We start from the raw sequence: 23,335 nt of genomic DNA on the forward strand, positions 1-23,335 counted from the left end.
GATCACCGTGTCATCCGCGAACATCCTAATTTTACTTTTCACTTCGCGGTTCAAATCGTTAACAAAAATCAAGAAAAGCAACGGCCCGATCACGCTTCCCTGAGGTACCCCCGACGTGACTCGAACGCTGTCGGAACTAGCGCCATCAAGGACTACCCTCTGTTCCCGCTCTGAAAGAAAATCTTTAACCCAGCTTATGGCGCCCTTGTTTATACCCGCGACCTTTAATTTATGAATGAGTTTACCATGTGGGACCTTATCAAATGCCTTTTGAAAATCTAAGAAGATGGCATCCACTTGCCTACCTCTCTCACCCGATAAAAGTAAATCATGTGTAAATAATCCTAATTGGGTTTCGCAGGAGCGGGTTTTCCTGAATCCGTGTTGATTGTCACTTAAAAAGTTAATATTGTCTAGGTGTCTCATTATTGAACTGACAATTATGTGCTCTAAGATTTTGCAGCAGATAGAAGTGAGAGATATAGGTCTGTAATTACTGGGATCCTCCCTGTCACCCCTTTTAAAAATAGGCGTTATTTGCGCGGTTTTCCAAATCTTAGGTACTTTGCACTCTGTGAGGGATTTTTTAAATATAAATTCAAGATACGGGGCAATGTTTGGAGCTAAATGTTTTATCACCCTAGCTGGTATATTTTCGGGACCCGGGGATTTGTTGGGTTTAATCTCATTAAGCAATTTTAGAATTCCTTGTTGGTCCACTGTTATTTTTTCCATGGGTGGAGTATGTATTGTTTCTTGGAGATATGCGGTGGCAACATCATTCGAGAAAACGCTTTGGAAGAATGAATTTAGGATGTTAGCTTTACCCTCGCTGTCTGTATGAATTATATTGCTACACTCCCTTAAGCAAGCCACGGTTTGTTTACTCCCATTTACTTCCCTAACATATGACCAGAAAGCTTTGGGGTCAGTGTCCAAGTGCTCGCAAAGTACTTTGCGTTTAAAGTCCAGTAAAGCGCTACGTAATTGTGTTTTGGTTTCAATTTTAGAGGATCTATATGTGTCCCATAATTGTTTATTCTCAGGGGATGATGTGTTCACACCTGCCCTCTTTACCCTAGAGTGTAGCATTCTCTGCTTTCGAAGGGCTTTTCTAACGTCTTTATTGTACCACCTGGGGTCGCGATTTGCTTTAACGTATTTTATAGGTATGAAATCTACGATTCCTTTTTGCATGATATTGACAAATTCTGTCCAAGTTTCTTCCACGTTGACATGACTTAAGCGGGTTTTGAACTCGGGTAGTGAAGAGTTTAATTGATTGGCAAAAGATTCAAAGTCTGCTTTATGGTAATTATAAATTGTTCTTTTTGGTTTAATGATCTTTTTTATTTCTATGTCCAAGTGGACATTAATTGCTTTATGGTCACTCAAGCCCTCATCAGTTGATACACTAATAATACGTTCAGGCGTGTTTGTAAGAAATAGATCCAATATGTTCTTTCCACGGGTGGGCATGCGTACTGCTTGATGGAGGGAGTTTCTTTGAACTAATTTTATCATGGAATTGCAAGATTCGCGATCGCGGATCCCAGATTTAACGATATTGTTGTCCCAATCTATACCAGGGAGGTTAAAGTCGCCACCAATTATGTTTATGCTGTTGTTACATTTACGTGTAAAATTGTAAATTTGATCGTTTAGGGTGTGAAGTGTTTTCAAATCTGAGTCTGGAGGTCTGTAGAAAGAGCATAAATTTATGTTGGGTTGATTGGTCCGTATTAAGGTACACCAAACACTTTCTATGTTATTATTTTCAAATGAAACTTGCCTGCTTTCAAAATGACTTTTAACTGCCACGAAAACCCCTCCTCCGGGTCTTGTATCTCTATCGTGTCGGTAAACTTTGAAATCTATTGGGAAAATTTCTTGGTCATTTATGTCATTGCACAGCCAACTCTCTGTGCCTAATGCTATATCAGCGGAATGAGTTTGGATTATGTGTTCTAGATCCGCTGATTTGTTCTACTAGGATAAGCGGCTTTCACATGAAGGACGGAGTTAATGAAAGGGACGTTGAGTAAGTATATTAAGAATAGGCTTGTTGAAATTTTAATTTGGAGCGTAGTTATATTTGGCGCGGAAGCATGGTCACTAAAGCATGAGGATAGACGTAGGTTGAAGGCTTTAGAAATTTGGGTGTGGAGAAGGATGGACAAGGTAAAATGGACTGAGAGAAAAATAAATGAGAAAGTGCTAGATATGGTGGGCGAGAAGAGAGGATTGTTAGGAGAAATTATAGAGAAGCAGGTTATATGGGTGAAAAGCATATTGTTCAGCGGTGGGATGTTTAAGATAGTAATAAAGGAGATAATATTAGGCATACAAGGAAAGGGAAGGAATGGGATACAGATATTAGATGGGATAAAGGGAGGAGACACAGAGATGAAGAGGAGCTTTTATAGAGTAAGATGCTGTGTGGTGTTTTGTTAAGAGGAACAAAATATTTATTTGGTAGTTGTGTCCATCCAAAACCTACCTTACTGAGAGATTTTTTAATAAATATTTTTAAGCAGAATAATTTTGGTGCCCATGTTCCACGTTACTATTTACAGGCATAGCCCTGTATAGGGATGACAAATGTTAGAAATCCAAATCTGTTGGAACTTACAATCCCCGACATTATTAGATCAACTGTAGATCATTACTTAAGCACCCAAAGGCAAAAATTATTTGCAAAAGCTTATTTGAAACAAATATTTGGGCCGGTAAAGAAACCCTTCAGATTGAAAATATCTTTCTGCCAGCGCTGGCGATTGCAGTAGGATATGTTAAATATTTTCCAAACGTTATCCTTAACTGAGACGGGGCATAATTTATTTGCATTGAACATGCTTTGGTTAAGAAAATAATTATTTTACTGGAAATAGAGCACGCCCCTCTACCCTTCCTGCTATCTTGCTTCAGCTGTTATACACCCCAATTTTTCGTGACAGTAGTTTTTAATGATTTTTGGAGACGCGGAGAGAGCTACGTATTTTATATTTAGGAAAAACGGTGAATTATGTATCGCAGCATGCCTACCAACGATTTAGGCGTGCTAGACTACCGAGATGGAAGAAAATGCACCCGAAGTTATTTTGCATTTATTTAGCTCGTGATTGAAGTTCACTTTATTCAAGCTATGAGCTCGAACAGCTGCGAATATCAATGAATCATCCCTGTAGTCCATTTATACCCTACCGTTTTCGTCGACAGCCTCTACTCGTATTCCTCCTTGCCTTTTTAAACACCCCAACATTTTTTGTGAATCGGAAATTATAAAAAAAAATTGCATTCGATTTTGACACCGTTTTAAGAAGCAATTTTAAAGCCTATGGAATTCAAGTGGAGGAAGAGAATCCCTGAAGACAGCCCCTATCCGAAATTCACCCTTGCAGAACTAAATGCGTTCTCTTCATCTATTCAATATATCATCTCATAATAGTGTTAAATTGAAGATTGAAACGGAATTAACTCATACGAGGAAATAAGGGAAAATTGTGAGTATGAGCGCTCGTCGAAGTTGCTCTTGTTATCCTTGTCATGATCTACTTGCAGATCAGGAACAAAGATGGATGTTTCTGAATTATTATTGGATTTTTAGTTTTTTTTCAACCATGAAAACCAAGTGTGTCTTAAATCTTAAAAATATATGCAATAAATCATTTTATGTTTATTTTCACCGCAATCAGATTTTTTGTTATTATAATAATAGGGTACAAAATAAAAATATGTAATTCCTTTTTTATCTGATTACGCAAAATGCATCGGATATTTTTTCTATTTCCTCGGCTAACGTTTCTGATTCAACAATGTTTTATTTTAAATTCTGCACAAAGGCTAAGTTTTTGATGGGGGGAAAACCTATAGTGGCATAATCAACCAAGTTCTCATCTGAGTTCCAGTCTGAAGAATCGGAAAATCTGATGGAAAACCAACAGCAACTTATTTTACTATATTTATATATAAGGGGCAGTCAAATGAAAACCTTACGGGTTAACACACTAAACCAGTCCGCGCTCCAACAAGGAAAAAAACACAAAACTGGGTGAGCCTGTGAGTTGTCCCTTCGCAGTTGTTCTACCAGAGCGATGGTAGTACCAAAACGTAACAACAGTGATGCCGCCTTTCGGCGGAATACGCGTTATGGCGAGTTTTATGTCTTCATTTGCTGCCATTATAAAAATCCATCGGCAATATCATGGCATCTTTACAATAAAAGAAAATTTATTCAGTTAGTCGACCATATATTGTCGATTTTAATATATTTTTTCAGCCCAATAATAAATATTTTAATGGTTTCTTAATCTGGCCGAGGATATTTCAGACATGATTCTATGAAATAATAAAAGAGCCGTACAATACGAAATAAATGTACGTTAGTCGATTTTATCGATTACTTCCGTTTAATATCATACTGTATGCTGCTGAACCAAAGGACGTGAAAGAATTTCATTACGGCGTTAGCAAATTTGCCGCGTTCTTATAATAAGTTGGTACGCATGACATGGAGACAACTCGGTGCCGGTGGAAATGCCAAGCTGCTTTATTAAAAGAATTCCAATTTTGCGCTTGATAGTACTGTAAAATGTAAGTACAATCGGATTTACTTGCAAAATTACAATATCTTTTGGATTTATTCTACCTGTTAAAGTACCTATGGCACTAAAATATACTTTATATAATAATTTAAAACCAAGTAATCGAACTACCATTTTATGTATATTTTGTTAAATAAATATTGCTGGTGGATATTACTTCAAGCATAAGCAGTAGAAGAACTTATTTGGCCCTACTCTCCGATATAGTTTGTATTTATTATTATTTCATTGTATTTTCTGTTGGATTCTTAAATTATATCAATGAAAATTGCATTAGATATATAGCAAAAACAATAAATGACTGAAATTTTTACCCAACTGTCAGCCGAAACACTGATTAAACTTGAGTATAAATAACCATCGTGTACATCTTAAGCTCAGAATCCTTAATACAACGAGATAATGTGCTTCATTACGGAACTTAACAATGGTTGTATGGTAAATTGGATATTTTTCTATTATAACAGGCTCTGAATATACTATCCATGCAATATCAGATGATTGCTCTTCGTTTCACAGCACAAACGATGAAAGAATCTTTCATCGTTGGTGCTTAAAGAATAAAGTATCCATAACATTATGCTTTGCACATTTCTGAATAGTGTTTTGGCACAATGGAACTTTCACGTTTCGTAATTATATTTTCAATATAAAAAATTTGTAGCAGATTTTACCAAATAACCCATTACATACACCGGCCCTGTGAATAAATTGAAATAGATATTCAAATACCACAAATCGGAAAACGCCTTACCTGCGTAAATGAAAATTTGCGCTAATATTTTTCCTAAAAAAGTTATTATATGATAATTAAATCTTAATTATGCTTGATTCATCTTGTCAGAATCCATATTTAGCGCAGCAACTATAAGGACAAACTGTGTGACAAGGCAGTATCGAAATATTTCCCAAATGAAATCTAACATAATTATTAAAAATTCTTGTATGCATTAGGAAGTGATTGATATAATAAATTATATTATATATAATTAGCTTTTCCACCACTCGTATATTGATGGAATATTTGGGTTTTATAAGGGCGATTGAACAATCTGGGCTAAAATATGAAAGTGACATTATTCTTATAATGTAGTTAAAATTCGCTGTGATTATATAATGTCACTCGGTATTAATATAATAATGTTTATGGTCAACATACAATATTATCATACAAGCTGTAAGAGACCGCCTCGTAACTGCATCCTTCGTGTTACAATAAAAGTTTAAAAATGTCCTCAACGCAACATATTACATTTCTATTCAATTTAATCAAAAATATACAAACACTTTGTTTCCATGCACCCTACGTGTACTGAACGACGATATGTTATGGTAAATAATAATGAAAAACTCCGTCTGGAATAAGTTAAATGAACTGAATTAATGGTGTGTGAATCGCTAATTATAAATTGAAATAGGGTTGGTACCTATTGAATATAGGTTAATTTTTATAATTCATTTAATTTGTGACTTGGTTTGAAGCGAGCAATGTAAAGACGCTATTAACCATATATTTTACAAAAATGAGGCTAAAAAATTGTCATTTTGGCAAAATTATCATTCAAATTACTAATAATAAGAATTATAAAGGAAATTTACTTCGGTGATTCTTTTGGTCATAGTTGAATATCAAATATTTTCTGAGCATATTATACCAACCTAATTTGTTGGAAAAAATAATGCAAGGGTGTTTTAAAATGATTATACATTTGTCTCATATCCGATAAAACTGATTTACTTCTAATATTGTTTGAAAATGTGCACATTATATGGGAAAATATTCCTTTACATTCAAAATTCCATCTAAATGATTGCTAACATTTTTAAGCATACATTTCACTCCATATTGTACTAACTTATTTATATCTCATGGTATATTTTATAACTTTATAACTGTAGATATTGGTTTATGTTTAACGTAAGTAGGTATTTTTATGGCAATAAGTCAATGAAAATATTTGTGATAGCGTCATAACTCGAAACCGGAACCTTCCAATTCCTCCTTACTTTCTAACAACGATACTAAGTTTTCTCCTTACTTAACAATTATATTTGATAGTTTATAAAGCGATTCGGTTATTACTCACGGATTTTGTCCTGATTAATGACATTTTGTATCCGCTACAACTCTCGATGAGTTTTTGAGTCGTCTCAGGTGGTGATAAAATGTATTCTTATTATTTATTTCATCCAAAAAATATAACAATTCTCAGGTTACTTTGGGACGCAAGCATTGGTTGCTCAATAGTAAAAGAAAGACAACATATCCTGTGAGATTTGTAGTGATGCATCATCAAATGTAATCTCCAAAATATCTCCCATGATTTGGTAACCCACGTTAGCGGCGAGATACGTGAGAATGAAGTCAAAAATATTACACACCGCTTATTTTAATCGTTTGATGAATCTTAATGCTTATCTTATTTTCTCTTTTGATCAATCTTAATGCTCCAAAGCTAAGGTCAGTAGTTTTTAATTCTCCTTAAAGAAACTCCAAATTAAGGAATCCGCCACGAATCGGTGATGTTAGCAATTACTAAAGCCCGTTATTACCTGGTACCAATGAGTTTGATAAGGTGCCATGAGTGGCGTTTGTGTGCGTGTATGTGTGAGTGCGATCAAGTTATTCTGCAAAAATTTGAAAGGATAAGTGTAAATGATAAATTTAAAAATTATCCGTTGTGTTGCATTTGACTTAAAAGCAGGAAAACGTAAGTGTCTACGATATGCTATCAAAGCTTTAAATTGAGGTTTGCCATCCCTTGCATCTACAAAGTCCCAATGCACCAAGTAGTTCAATGGTTTTTATGACAGATGTCGTCAACTGACGTTGCGTGATGAAAACCTCCACTGCATGAGAGAAGAGTGGGATAAAAAATTCAATTGAAAGTGTTTCTTTCGGAAGTACGAGCCAACCCTTGCATAAGCTAAAACCTTCAATGCCATTGTAAAGTTTGTATTGGCAATTTTTACTTATAGTTATCTGTATCTAGTGTTCTAATCTGTTAAATGCAAGTCTCTCATTTTCTAACTCATCTAATTTCCTGTTCTCATCTTCGACCAACCTATGACATTCCATCACGTTGCAAACACTCATGTGTCCAAACACGATATATTCTTTTCTGCGATATATTCTTTTCTCCCACTCGATCTTCGTTCCAATGGATATCATTCTCTTTTAAATATTCTTAATTTCTCCGTTCACTATATTTTGAATTCATTACTAAATATATCTCGTTAACATATCAGACTTGAAAATACATTGCCAATACTACTATTTAAGTAATCATAAGCAAAGTATAATTAGATTTAGGGAATTAAAGAAAATTCTTTACAAGCAAGTTAAACCTAATTCCAAGGCTTGCTTTTTTCAACAAAACTTGCAAAAGCACATTAAATGTATTTTCTATATAAGTTAACCATTTTAATCAATATTTTTGCCAAATGTAGATCATCATTCGAAAAATCATTGTTTTCATAACCAATTTTTTAAGACATTATCGGATAAGTAAAAATATTTTAATGTGTACGCATATTGATTACATAATGTATATTAAGCTTACGATTCCATCCATCACTGTTTTCAAAGTTAACAAACAGCTACCGACATTTAGTGAAGCTTTCCTTATTCTCCGAGATATGCGTCTGGAACCGTCAACTATTTTGAGCTATCTGTTAAGATTTTCACAAACTGCTATCACGATCATATTATTTATGCTTGTAAGGGACCATATTATATCTTATTGCATGAAAACGACATATTTAAAACAAGTTGGTCTCTAAAGGCTTACTCGCACATCCCATTGCTCACGAGGCTAGCTCTTCATTTTTACATCTCTTTTTGGGTAGCATTTGAACCATTTTTACTCAACCTCATAAATATTACATATGAGACCATGGAATCTCTTCCCCCATGGTTTTTTACCTTTGTATACTTTTTATTACTATTTTCAACTTCCTTGGCCTTTTATTGATTGAACTGCGTTAATATCCTTTCTATATCACCATCATGTATGCCAGAACTTATCAGAAGCTATTCGTATATATCTCGCATTCACTCCATATGTTTATGTTTGTTGGTCTGATGTCTGTGCCATATAGTTGTTCCATATGATTATTCCATCGTATCTGAATTCTTCTGATTGTCAGGATATATTCTGTGTGTAGTTACGCCATATGCAGTGTCTAAATCAAGCGTCCGTAATGATTAAGGTCTTCTCCTGCAGAATTGCATTGCTTTTTCGTCAGTGTTATGCCTTGTTCATAAACCGTGTTCCCCTACCTCACTGCCATGTTTTGGCTCCCCTACGATTGCGTTCCAATCAACAATACCTACCAATTATTTCTTTCCATGTACCCATTCAATTTCGCCGCTAACTCACCGTACAGTATGTCGAAGTCTTCGACATACTGTACGGTGTTATCCCCGTTATCGCATGGCGGCTTTTAGGCCTATGAAATAACCAAATTCGTTCGTTCAGAATTTAGTTGTATCAACATTATTCCATCAGTCACTACCTTTATCTTTACAGCATTACTTATATTATTTTTCCTCAACATTTTGGCCATCCCTCCATAGGTTTCCTCCTCTCCTCTGGATATTACTCTATTACTGTCACTCCAGTAATATCCGCTATTCTTCATTCATCCCTCGCTCAGCCCTAAAACATCTGTTTCCTCTCTCTACCACTCGGTTTATATTTGATAATTTTCCTATCTTCAACATTTTTCTAACAATCCAAGTCATAATTTTAATTTGTTTTGCCCTCTTTTATCCTTCTGTGCAGCTGCTGTCACTCTAGCTTTTAAAAGATTTCATGAGATGACACCTGCGGAAACCTTGCCTCTCTCTCTCTCGCTGCCGAGCACGACACAGCCAATGCGCTGGGTTCCGTACTTGCTGGTACTCATTTTCCTCATAGCGTATGTTGTATTGATCTTGGGACAAATAATTTGGGAGCTATCACGTTGCCTACCTCAGTTCCCACATTTAAAAGCAAGAAAAGGTGTATGGTTGAAACATTCAAACACTGTATCTTCAATAATAATTGAACACGGAAGCTTTAGAGAATATCTTGCCAAGACAGGAAAAAAGAAAAGTGGGAATTATGAGAAAAAAGGACTACCACGTGCATTCCAATATGGAATATCTATTTGCATTAAGTATGAAGTATGGAGGCTTACGTTGTGGCATGAGATGGGGTATTGGGCAGAATAACACAGAGAAATGGTATATTACTGTTTAAAAACAATATGCATGATATTTGATATAAATTGAAATAAGATATCAACAAGTGCCAACAAGAAGAGGGGAGTCCTAAAGACTAAGGCTATAGGGCAAGGAAAAAATTAAGCGGAAAGAAGAAAGACCTCTAGTTAAAGTGGAAAAGTAAAGACAAAGAGTGTTGTGAAGAAGAAAAACAATGGTATTCAATTATACCAAACGACGGCGCACGTATAATAATTTGAATACTATACAAGACTATTTATACCGCACCTATAAGTACATAGTCTAGATATTCAATACAATAATAATAATAAGCAATGTGTTAACGAGTAGGTATACACAATGCATAATAGGAAATACGTCCAGAAATATTTAGCAAGAAATATAATAAATGCACAAAAATGTAATCAGTTTAAATAGAATATGATCCTTCATTAAACGGTAAGCATATGTTTAGCTAAAGTAGTTGCAATGAATATTATGCAATCTAAAAGCAGATACCAAAACAACAATGATAATATTGTGTAATAAGTCTAACCGTACGTAAAAGTGATAATCATACGCACAGTTATAGAATACAATACAATTGTTTGGTTTCTATAATATAATAAATACTGCACATACACTGAAGAAGTCATAAAATAAAAAAACGTAAAATTGCCTTCCTGAGTAGAATTTGATTTGTTAACATAGTCCAAGAGGCTGCCCCCCTGGTTCCCGATGCCTTTGCAGTCACCTCCCTGAGGAACAGACTGTGCAGAGTATTTTTCCTCTGGCTCCTACCCTTCGACCTCATGGCTGGGACGAGTAGCCTTAGCAGGTACCAATATGGTTGCTTCAGCAAGCATAGCTCCAGGGATCATTAGAACACACGAGGTCTTCCGCCAAGTAAAATTTGTAATCTATCTAGGTATGACAGGATTATTGTAAAAAGAATGGCGTTGAAAGTTGTAACCTTCGGTTATAGGCTGGTATGATTCACCTGCTCGCGTTGAACTTCACCATAAAGGAACTTCACCTAAAAGGTATAATCCACTTGGTACATATTTAAAAATTAATTTTTACTCAACGAAGAGTTGTCAGCTCCTCGGTAAAATAAACCAAATAACCTCATAACAAATCCTGATAAAGAATAGTGTTTTTAAGTTACATAGTTAACCTTAACAATTTTTTCGTCATATATTTGTAGCAAGTGGAATATTAATAAGCGTTGATATTTTTGTAAAATTTTTCCAGAATTTTAAAATATTGGTTTCAACCATTAAATTAATTAACTCTAAAAAGGTTATCAAATAACCATAGCATACCTACATCATAAGCAAATTTACAAATCACAAATTTCGGTTCTAGTTTCTGGAGCAACATAAAAGTATAAAACAATTGGCTTGATACGTTCTTTATGTATAATCTGCGCATTGAAGTTTTGTTTTGAAAAATATTATGTACCACTGGGATTCGGTAAGATTCCCTCTCGTTTATCCTGTAATTTCAGTTCTTCATAATTTCTAACCGATCTCCTAGAATTATTTCTTGCTCTGTCTCGCTGTTTAACATTTTCATATCTGCTGAAGAGCATCGTATCATTTATTCTCCCACAGATGTCCATGCATCTTGTTCCTAAAGGGGCTTATTTTCCAATTTTACTCTCTAAATTGAATGGTACATTTTAAAAATTACGTCATGATATATATTATCTTCGCCTCTTTTCCCACCATGTATAGCAATATTTCAGATTTTCCTTTCTGTCCAAATTATTTTATCTATGCTGCGTCCCTACATCTTGAAATGCTGGAGGAATTTCATGCACTTAACACCAAAATTGGCGTTTGTTTGTTATATTCTCGATCATTGTATGTTCTCCGCATCAGATGGTTTGAAAAAACTAGGATCTATATCAGTACGCCAATTTTCCTCTCGCAAGTCGAAAATGTCCAATTTCCTGCTTCAGGTGGTTTCGGAAGTTAGAGGGCATCTTTCGCCAGGAGACTGTCACCGAAAACGAGCGCCGCTTCCTACTAGGGGGGTCACTGGTGCTGAGAAACGTACAAGCCGAGGACGCCGGTTTCTACGTCTGCTCCGCCAACAACTCCGGCGGCAGTGCCAGCCTCGAGGTTCAACTCCGCGTCCTCGCCCCCGTCGGCGTCCACCTCCAGCCCTCAAGCCTCCTCGTGGACTCTGGACAGAGTGCCGAGTTCATTTGCGTCGCGACGGGCCTACCTCCGCCTGAGACATGGTGGCTCAAGGATGGGCAGCGCATTCGTCTTGGAGGAGACGGGACCTCGGCCACGGTGACAGGCAACGGGGAGAGAATCGTTGTGACCTCTGCACAGCGCGAGGACCAGGGCATGTATCAGTGCGTGGCCCAGAGTGAAAATGACATGGCGCAGAGCACTGCCGAGCTGCGCTTAGGAGGTAAGTATCCCTAAGTTTTCTTCCATTTTTTTTCACCACATAACTTCTTCCCTGCACCGCCTCTTTCCCCGGGACACCGTAGTGCGTATATCTACCCACTCTCCAAGTTATCACACTTCTCTTCTGCCACCCCAACCTACTACTTGCACTGAACCCTCGACTTTCTGCCGGATATTGAATACGCTGAACTGTGAAAGAGGTGATAATTTCAATTCTGTACCATTTTCTCGAAACGCCCATTATCCCCGGCCCCAATCCCAACTCCCACATTTGACATTATTTTCCCTCCCCCGGCACCTCATCGACCCCTGGGGAAAAAGAAAATAATTTTGAACGGGCAGCAAGCCGAGGACAGGAACACACACACGTGCAAACATATATAAACATAAATATATATATATATATATATATACATAAACATGAATATATATGTATCCATATATATGTATAATATATGTGTGTGTGTATATATATATATATATATATATATATATATATATATATATATATATATATATATATATATATATATATATATATATATATATATCCCTTTATGGTCAACAATTTTTCTATCTCAGGAAAAAATTTTTTTCCTCCAAATCTCAATCAAGGAAGACCATAGGAAGCACACCTACCCATTTTTTAAACATTTTTGTCAAAATTGTTAAAAACTAAGGTATGTGCCAAATTCGGTACATTGGGCATTCCCGTAACAGTTAGTCATCACCAGAAGGTAGGCAACCCGTCACACACTTTTCAGATTAAAAAGAAATAATTCCTTACTAACTGCCTCTTTACTATAGCAAGTCTTACTTACAAAACATGTGAATATCCTTTGTCAAATTTTACCTTTCATAATTCATTTCTATGTGTAAATCATCAATAACTTTATTACAGTCAAATATCAGCTGGCAGCATAAAAAGCAATATGCAAGGAGGAAAACAGATATTTTTCCAAAAAGTAAACAACAATGTGTCCATAATAATGTCTGATGACATTTAATTGTTTAGTGAAATAAATTTGGAGAGAGTATGAAGAACTGCATTTGATGGTGGGTATGAATAACAATGAACTGAGTTATTTTTCATGAAATTTAATAAAACAATTTGAATTCTTGTTCAAACACAAGTGTATATTGCATTTATTACAAAGAAACACAGTTTTCCCTGAACAACCAGGGTTTTTGCACCTCTGCCTGACCTCTTTTACTTGTGGCCAATGGCCAACACCATCAACTCGGCAAGTTGTTTCGGGTATTGGATTGGCTGGTCCTCTCTTTCTCCTCACTTCAAATTTTGCTTCCACACTGTCATGTGATTTCCTGCCCCTCTTTTTCAAAAGAATGTCTTTTCCACGCTTTGTTAGAGCCTCAGCTATTCTCATCTTAAATTCCAGCAAATCATTTTGCTTTTTTTTGGAAATGCCCAAAGAGTCACAATCTCTCCAGTAAAGAGACCAACTATTCACCACTGCCAAGTCAACAAAATGAAAAAACAGTCTATGATAATATTTCCTCGACTTGAGAAATATTCTGTATCTTGAGAGATTTGCGTCGCATAAATCTACGCCACCCATACAATCATTATACATTTTTACCATTTTGGGACACTGGACTTTGACTTTTCTCTTGCCCTTCTTGTCCCACCGTTGTACAGTTCCCATCGGATGGGCACTACCAAATGTACCCATTAATGTCACTGGTCGGTTATCAAACCACTTCAGGACCCTGACACTTACTCCATCCACAGTAGCTTCCTTTTCATCAATTGAGCCCCTGCCTCTTTTCTTCAGTTCCTTGTCAGGCAATAGATTACACCCTGGAATCCTATTACATCTAACTGTTCCCAGAGAAGATACTCCTTTTTTGTGTAATTCAATAAGAAGTGCCAACGAGGTAAACCAATTGTCAAAGTACAATGTAAAGTTTTTGCTGCTCTCTAAAATTGAAACTAAATTCAGGACAACATTACCACTTGCTCCAATGTCCGTGACACCAGGTAAGGGAGTGATTTTACCAGTGTATACTTCAAAATTGTGAACTAAACCCTTAGTATCACAGAGCACAAAAATTTTATATCCCCATTTATACGGTTTTTTTGGGTTGTACTGCTTCAATGTAGACTTTCCCTTGAAGGGTACAATTTGCTCATCTACATACAACACACTCCACTTTGGGGAATGGCTTGAAACTTTTTCACCACATGGTCATATATAGGTCTAATTTTAAACAATCTATCATGTAATGGATTGTCCTTGCCCACCATATTTGCGTTGTCATTGAAGTGAAGCTTGCTCTTGATATCCTCAAACCTATTTCGTGAAATAACTGATGATACTTCATTAAGTTTCGTGTGTGCTCCCCAGTACATCCGAGACCGTGGAAAATTAAAAATTGACATGTACATAACACAGCCAAGGAATTGCTCAATTTCTTCAGGTGAAACATGTAGAGGTTTATTCACATTGACCTGTAGTGCATAGAGGTTGCTCTGTTCCACAATGTGGGTAATAATTTCTCTATCAAATATTTCTAAAAAATAATTAACTGGGGGCTTAACTGATTCTGCAGGTTCTATTTGTCTCTAATTCTATGTGTGAATTTGAAAAATGAAATGTTAAATTTTATATGTTATTTTTGTAAATTATATGTGTTTTTTAGTTTCCCTCCTATCTATTTGATTTATCTCTTCAACACTTACCCAGTCTCCTTGTGCCTTCTTCCGATTGGTTTAAGTGGCTGGAAATTCATACAAGAAAGGAGATTACCCTTTGCATGAAATTTGGTAGTTCACAAGTTGGCCTATTTATACTATTTAAAAAAAGTCAACTATGAGAATTTAATTGGGAGGAATTTTAAAATGGATGGTGCATTCAAATAGTAATAGCATAACTATGAATAATAGGAACAATGGATTTATTATAAAAACGTCAAATTTACTGCATAGCTAAAAAGAGTATGGTGTGTGTCCTAGTGTACGATAATTTCTGGCTTTCATCCTAATTTCCTTAGTAATCTGAGTGAGAGTTACAATGCAAATTAGGGTAAAATATTGGCACATATTATACAAAGGAATTCATTTTTCCATTTTTTGAGAAATATTCTTATCGGTTTTCAGTTTTCAAATCGTGCTCATCGTTCATGGAATAATTTCTAGAGAAAATGTAAATGACATAGGCAGGCAAATATAGATTATACCATTTAAAATATAATGCATATTAAAAAATCTACTTTTGGACTCGTTATAAATATACGCTTCTATTTACCAGAATGTGATCGCTCGTGCAGGCATAACACTGGTGTAAAAATAGCATTTCGTAGTGACACAAGATAAAACTGGATTAACATGATTCGCAAATGCATGGCAAATTTTTTAAAGCTTTTGTCCGTAGCATGAAGTTCAATTAATTACGTCAAGACCGATATCTATTACGAAAATAACATTCCATAAAAGTTTTTTAATGCTACATGTATTTGTTTATACATGGATATTTGTGTAAATATATGTATTTCTTCTTTTAAAATATATCGATTTTTTCTCTATAATAATAATATGTATCTAATTTTCGCATTATTGGTAGAATATTAATGGTTTTTTTCATTTGATAAAAATTGATGTAAATATTGAAAACATTGAAGACACACAAATGAAATACCTTACACAGGCGAACGTTCAAAATCTCGATGACCGACTTTCCGTGCGACAAATGCCGAAGCCTTCATGCCAAATAAGGGATCTTGCTACTCCCTGCACAATCCTCTTTAACTCTCATCCTCCTCTCGGAACGTAGACCTCGAGGAATAAACAAAGGAGTTCTGCACGTTGAAATGAAAGCCTAAAGTAGATTGGTGAGAAACTGTTTCGACTCGGGAAACAGGAGGGTTAATTTTCTAAAACTCTATTCCTTTATGGTTTTTCTTTGTATCTTCATTGAAATTTCGTGATCTTTCAGCTATTAGAAAAGGAAAATAATAAAAATCTCTAGAGACTAATGTTTTCTGTCTATCTCTACAAAACTATAATTCCAAAATATCTATGCATAAAATATTTACATGTAAAAATTTAAGTAGCATCGTAAACAGGTTTTATACAGAGTTACGGTTACTATAAAAATATAGGTTCTAACCCTACATCCGAAAATATGTACTTTGCGAATGGCATTCCCTCTTTTTTGGAGAATAGAAATAAACCTGGAATGTAGTGATATCCTCCAACATTAATTTTTTTCCCGACGTTACCGATTGACTACCCTGAATATCGTTCCTATAAATAAGCCAGAGCACAAAGGAGTCATAATATACTGCTCATTGTATGATCGGAATTTTTTTCACGTTTTAATAACGCTGATGGAAATACTAAACTCTTTGAATATAGTAAAACAGAGAGGCCAGTTTTTAAGGGTTTTAGCAATAATTTGAAAGTGTGACTGCGTAAAAACATGAATTTCAAAACTCATCTTTTGGCATACAATGTCTCTCGTTCCACCTGGTGAAATCAGATGGTCCCCGAAGATGAAATATCTGGCAATCATACCTATAACACGTGGAATCCGTCAGATATATTGCTAAATGGTATTATCTATTATCAAAAAACACTTAAATCCCGGATTTAGAGAAGTAAAAGTACGCGAGGGAATTGTTATTTAAAAACCATAAAGAGTCTCTTTTTGCTTTTCAGATCCCCTCAGACACGCAGATGCGTGATTCCCTCCTCCGTATTATAAACACAATACTCAGTGGTTCACCCTTGAAAGAGTAATTCTGATGCGTGTTGGATGGAACCATATGGGTGGATGCCAGACCACATAAATCTCGCGCTACCGGATGCCGTTTGCAAAGCTCCACCGAGAGAAGAGATTGAAAGGATTGTTTTAAATAAACATGTGTACAAATATATATATATATATTTAATCCTTTTCCCAGGGAGAAAAATCTTTTGTCAAAATCAAAGTAACTTTCTAAATGCCTTTTTCATCGAACACTCACAATCTGGGAGGAAATGTATGAGGCTTCCATTTGCTTTTATTAAATGGTAAGCACAGGAATGGTCACATACTTCAAGTTAGCAGAACTTGATGACAATTCCTTCCTTTTGTACAATATAGTTCCAAAAGCGGAAGAGGCAACCGAATCCCAATAATTTGAGGTCATTGACTAATGAAATTCAGCCGAATTACTTGGAAGCACAACTACGTACTGTCACGGACACGCAAGAGTATTAATTTTGATAAATATTTTAAGGTTTAGGAAAGCATTCTCTGCATAGGAAAACAAAGCGGCGACGTAACGATTTGGCATTTAATTCTTTTTGTTGAGTTTAAGATAGTACATGAGTAGGCATTAATATTTGCGTTTTCTTCAGAAAAGAAATTAATGAAGCGAAAGTAATTTACCTACCAAAAGATTGTCCATTTTTTTAATAAAAGGTTTGAAAGTAATATTAATAAGCGTGTACTTAATCATTTCATTTTTGTTTGCCCTTAAATAATGTACTGAAATATTTTATTCAGCACGAATTAATTTGGTGACTGCCGAATAAAAAAGTCATGGTAACAGTACTATCTGCCTAAAAGTGTCTCTTGTACATATTTAGTTAGAACAGGAGATTACACGATTTTGAAAATAATAAACATAATATTTTCTTTCATCTGGTTTTCAAGAACAAACATTAAAAAGGAATCAATCCTTAGGCTGGCAAGCACGTTTAATGTTATCTATGACGGACACTCATTCGTAGACATATCCACCAAAATTTTTAACCCATTGCTTGCATGTCACAACCCTCGCATGCTTAAACAGCACATGCTCCACAAATTTTTGATGACCATCCACGTCTTCAGCACGCACCCATGCCCTCTTTGCCTAAGTATCATCCGAATTTGTTTTAAATAAAAGCGAGAGAGAATAAGCCGCAGGCCGTGGCGACGTGATTTCAGACCGGCGACTGTCCGTACCATGATGACCCTCAACGGCCGTCTATAAAGGAGGAAGGGGAACTAAATAGTGCTTTCGTCATTGCCTTGATCTTTCAACAGTCGGGTCTACTGCGCTCACCTCCACAAAAGCCGCCACGGCTTTGTTTGATGAGGATTGGCTCCCAGGGAAGAGTGGAGCGCGGTAGAGGGAGCGGGGAGGGGGCGGGGCTGAGTAGTGTTTAGGGATGGGAAAGTAGTGGGGAGGCGGGGATGAGCGGAGACATGTCTCGCGGCAGTATCGGCAATTCCCTCCGCTCGGAGATGGCCTGTTAATGAGCGCAGGCCACGCACGGCCAAAAGGCTTTTTATGAGGGTGCAGAGATCACGGTGGGGGAGGGGATTCTGGGGGAGCGTGGGTGGCAACCCGGAGCGGACATGGGTTGAAATGGCTGGATCCAGTGCAGCCTCCTCTGCCCCGCGCACTCCTTTCCATCCCGCAAACACCCCGTTCCCCTCCCCAATGCCGCTTCCTCTTTGATTCGCATGGCCTGCCCAGCTCTCAGTTACCTGTTTTTGTTACGATTCCTCACTCCACGTGTGCCTGATTAACTTTTGGCTTTCCATGGGTTGTTCCGTTGTGTGCGTTTGCGTGTGGTCTCTCTCTCTACAGGCCTTTTTTTATCTCTTGCTCTTTTCCCGAATCACGAAATAAATCACGAAGCGGAGGTATTGAGGCTTGGAATGTAAAGCATTGGCGTTTCAGATGCGACTTTAGCAGTACGATTAGCTTTGCAAAAGGCGTAGTGAAAGATTTGGAAGAGCTCTAAGGTTATGCAATGTTGGTCTACCTCTGGCTTCGAGGATTTTAAGTTTTAATAAAAGTCAATCAGGGTTTTGGATAAAAATTTTCCAAATTCTAGATTATAAAAGAAATGGATTATTTCACTTATTTTCTAGGAAGGAGGTTTATCATGTTCCTTAACTTCTGTATGTTGACATATTAATACTTTCGACACTTACTTAATTAAGGATGATCAATCTGACTCCGTCCTGTTGTACAACTGTTGGAGAAGAGGATTTTGTGGGTAACGCTGTTGAAATAAACTACCTGTATACCTTCCAGTAATCTTCAGTTGCCATTTAAAGCCTAAGAAGGTAAATATCGTATGGTAAACGAAACTTCTCGGTCCGTAGTTAATTCATGAGGATCTTTTCCTTCTTTTCATTTCTCCCCTAGCGATATCGCATTTACTTCACCCCGTTTGCCTAATTCAATGAGAATATTTGCTATAAAAAGCTCTGTAGTTGTTCCATACTCTCTGGCGCTCCCAGTCGTAACTTATGGAATTTATATCCCTTGCTTTTAAATTGGGACATTAAGCAGAAATTGTAGCTTTTATATTGCAAAATATGATTGCTTTAAGAAAATAAACTCTTAGTTAAAGGCTTCTACTCTTCTTTCTAATTTTGCCTATACAAAATGGAAATACGATGACAGAACTTTTTCTAAACTTGTGTTTTAGTGGTTAAAGAAAAAGAAGATATAATATACATTGCAAGAAAATATGACTACCAGTGTAAATGCATTGCTTTCCATTTCCTAATATAAACAAAAATTTAAAAATATATGTACGTGTCTACTTGTCTTTAATAATTTGCTCATGTAATTGTCTTATAATGTCAAAGTGATTTGTAGTATTGACGATTTCAGTAAATGTAGCTCTTAGTTCCTTAACTACAACACAAAATATGCAGTAAGTAGAAGCTGGCAAAGTATATATTTCGTGCTAATGATATCTTTTATTTAAGGAATTTGGGATAAAAGAAAAAGTCAATGAGTTATTTTTTTAAATATAATATTAAAAAAGTATTTTAGTCGATATAAAATCGTTCATCATACACGAAACCAATGTAAACCGAACCTTCTGCATGCATTGTGCATAAATAAGTGAAAAATATTTAATAAAATTTATTAAAGCAAGAGAGAGTAAAGCTTTACAGTAGTGTGGGTACTCATGGTATCAATTCTTTTTTTTGAGTGGGGGTAAACTGTAGTACTTTTAATTTGAAGGAGAATTCGGTCAGCGTTTAAGCATTAAACATTTAAGTAATTCCATTACAAGGTAAAAAGAAAGAAACTTTTCAATACCGGTTTTAATATTTAACGACGATGGTTTTGATACCGCGCATCATCATCAGGTGAAATCTTCCTGCTTTAAATTTCTAATTAATCGGATATTATAACTAGTTAATTTAATAATACATCAAAACCTTACTTCTAACTAGCTGCCTTTTGCTATAACAAAAATTGTACTCATTTGCAATTGGAATATTCAGTAGCTACAGCAATCAGTGAATCAACAATTATAAATAATATCGCCAACTCATACGTTACTTAAGTTATGGTTCAAACTTACTCCTTTTTTCTTTGAACTAAAAACTACACAAGTAGGTTCCGGAGCCTTGGATTTTGAGGAATTTGGTTCTGTTTGAGTACGAAGTTCTAAAATATGGTGGTATTTTTATGCCTTTTTGCCTTCAGTTCCATTCTCTCTTCGCCTGCCAGCCAGCACTACTGCTCCAAGCAACACAACCACACCACCCCATAATATCCCCCCTTCCGCTTCCAAGCGAGATGCCTCCCGTCACTCGATGAGCGGCTGCCATTCCCCTTAGGGCCCTCACTGGCACACCAAATCTCTCGTTCCCCCTCCACCAATACACCCTTTCCCCCATGCATACTGTGCTTCCCATGCCCATAATCGACTCTCGATTTTTTAAAGAGGTTCTATCCTTTCCCTTTTTGAACCGATCAATAAAATCGGTCGCCCCAAAATATATTAATCAAGGCCATAGACACAGAGTTAAAAATGTAAATTTTGTAATATATTTAGGTATATATGCATAAAATTTTCATATATATATATATATATATATATATATATATATATATATATATACGTATATGTATATATGTATGTGTGTATATAAATATAAATATATATATATATATATATATATATATATATATATATATATATATATATATATATATATATATATATATATATATATATATATATATATACATATATATAAGACTAAGCTAAAAATTAAAATAGGAGGCCAAAAACTGGAGCAGGTAGAACAGTTTACGTATCTCGGAAGTGTTTTGGACCAACACGGTCAAAGTAGTAGGGACGTAAGGAGAAGAATTGCGCTAGGCAAAGAGACAACCACAAGGAGGAGGGAGTTGATGACAGGGATGTTGAGTAAGGATATTAAGAAAAGACTCGTAAAAACATTGATATGGAGCGTAGCTATGAAACGTGGTCATCAAAGTAGGAGGATAGACGTAGACTGGAGGCTTTCGAAATGTGGGTGTGGAGAAGAATGGAGAAGGTGAAATGGACAGAGAAGAAAACAAATGAGGAAGTACTTGGTATGGTGGGCGAACAGAGGGGTTTGTAGGGAGAAATCCTATGGAGGCAGGAGAAGTGGATGAAGGGGGTATTGACCGGCAGAGGGATGTTGAAGACTGTAAGAGAGGGGAGAATGTTAGGCAAACGAAGAAAGGGAAGGAACAGGATAGGGATGTTGGACGGGATGAAGGGAGGAAGAAAGTACTCAGAGATGAAGAGGGTTCTCATGTAGAGTAGGATATTGTATTTTTCTAGTGGTCACAAATTTTTTAATTAGTAATTATGTCCATCCAAAAACCTACCTTAACCGGTTGATTACCTAATAATATATACATAAATATACAGGTATATATATATATATATATATATATATATATATATATATATATATATATATATATATATGTGTGTGTGTTCTTTAGGAAGTCACCATTCGTTTTTTAGGAAAAAGATAGGGATATTATATATGCTCGTATGGAAATGAGAATATTTCCATGCAGTAAGTAGTTTTGGACCGGAAGTGTACCCAAAGACCATCTGCTTTCTGAACAGAAGCCATCAACTCTGAAAATTATGAGGGTGGTTTGAAAAGTTCCTGCTAAAATGAAAAATGCTTAAAATTATGCAAAAAACTATTTTTAATCCACAAAGTAATCTCCTTTTCGGTTTATCTCGTTCCATTCGCCCAAAACACTCCAGCTTTAACTGGAGCTATAATTGCTATCACTAATATCTCGGAAATGTCTGTCTGTCAAAAATCCTCGAGAAATATTTATTTACTTTCAATTTATTGAAATGTTTAATATTTTATCAAAGCATATTGCATGCAAGATAATGCGCTGACAATTGTGAGAAGTGTAGTACCGTTTCATTGACAAATCATATCATTTATGTTCTCATGCATTGGAACTCTCATGCTTTGAGCTAAAATTGTTCTCATAGGGATTTAATTCTGAGAGGAACTCACCTTCTGATATATGTCTTTTTTTGAGATGGCGACTGAATTTTTTAGATACAAAATTGTGCTTCGTAAGGGGAGACATTGGCAATTTGCGACGCTAACATGTTTTTCTAAAGTGACGGTGGGACGAATCTCTTTCACGAGGTTTCCCATGGTTCTTCTTCTTGCACACTTCCATATCTCCTACCTCCTGATATTCAGGAGACCCTCTGCTTTATTAACCCTCATCCGTTCTCTATTCAATAGAATCCTCTAAATGGATTCCCTTTGAAAAATATCTTCCGCTCTAACGAGATAAAGTTTACGTACTTTTTCCTGGACATATTTCACACGAGGATTTTTGCCGAGAAGAATCTCACATCTGATTTATGGAACGTTTATTGATCAAGTGATTTTGATTTTTTGTATTTTAATAATATTTTTTGTGGAAATGAAAACCTCATGTTTCACCTAAGTGATTTTTACTACAAATTGGGAATCATTTTGTTATAAAAATAGAAATCTTGAAATGTGGTCACGTATTTTTCCGTTCATTATATGTTTGAAAATTTTTAATAAGCATCCATATTCGCAGCCTTATGCTCAAATAGCTCCTTTTACTTGACTCACTTATATTAGTATTCGATAACATAGGTCTAATAACGTGGACTTGAGTAGATCATAAAGAAATAATTTTAATTACTAAATGTTAATGTCCCTGGGCAGCCGTCTATTTACTAGAATAAGGAAAATATTTATTTTTTAATGAGCGTGTTATACATTGTTAGCAGGTTTCAAATGTACGAGTGCATA

The 23,335-nt window shown here is 35.8% G+C and overlaps 1 protein-coding gene across 3 annotated transcripts in view; it reads left to right on the forward strand.

Annotated features, from left to right (window-relative positions):
• Positions 1-23,335, forward strand: part of LOC139685726 (cell adhesion molecule Dscam1-like) — a 561,630-nt gene that overhangs the window by 307,597 nt on the left and 230,698 nt on the right. For all 3 annotated transcript variants that reach the window (XM_071582767.1, XM_071582766.1, XM_071582768.1), the window contains exon 6: positions 11,780-12,243. In XM_071582767.1, the coding sequence (XP_071438868.1) occupies positions 11,780-12,243 (464 nt within the window). The remainder of the gene's footprint in view (positions 1-11,779; positions 12,244-23,335) is intronic.

Source organism: Hetaerina americana, unplaced genomic scaffold (assembly GCF_022747635.1).
Source record: "Hetaerina americana unplaced genomic scaffold, ioHetAmer1.1.p SCAF_12, whole genome shotgun sequence".
In the NCBI taxonomy this organism is placed as follows: Eukaryota; Metazoa; Arthropoda; class Insecta; order Odonata; family Calopterygidae; genus Hetaerina; species Hetaerina americana.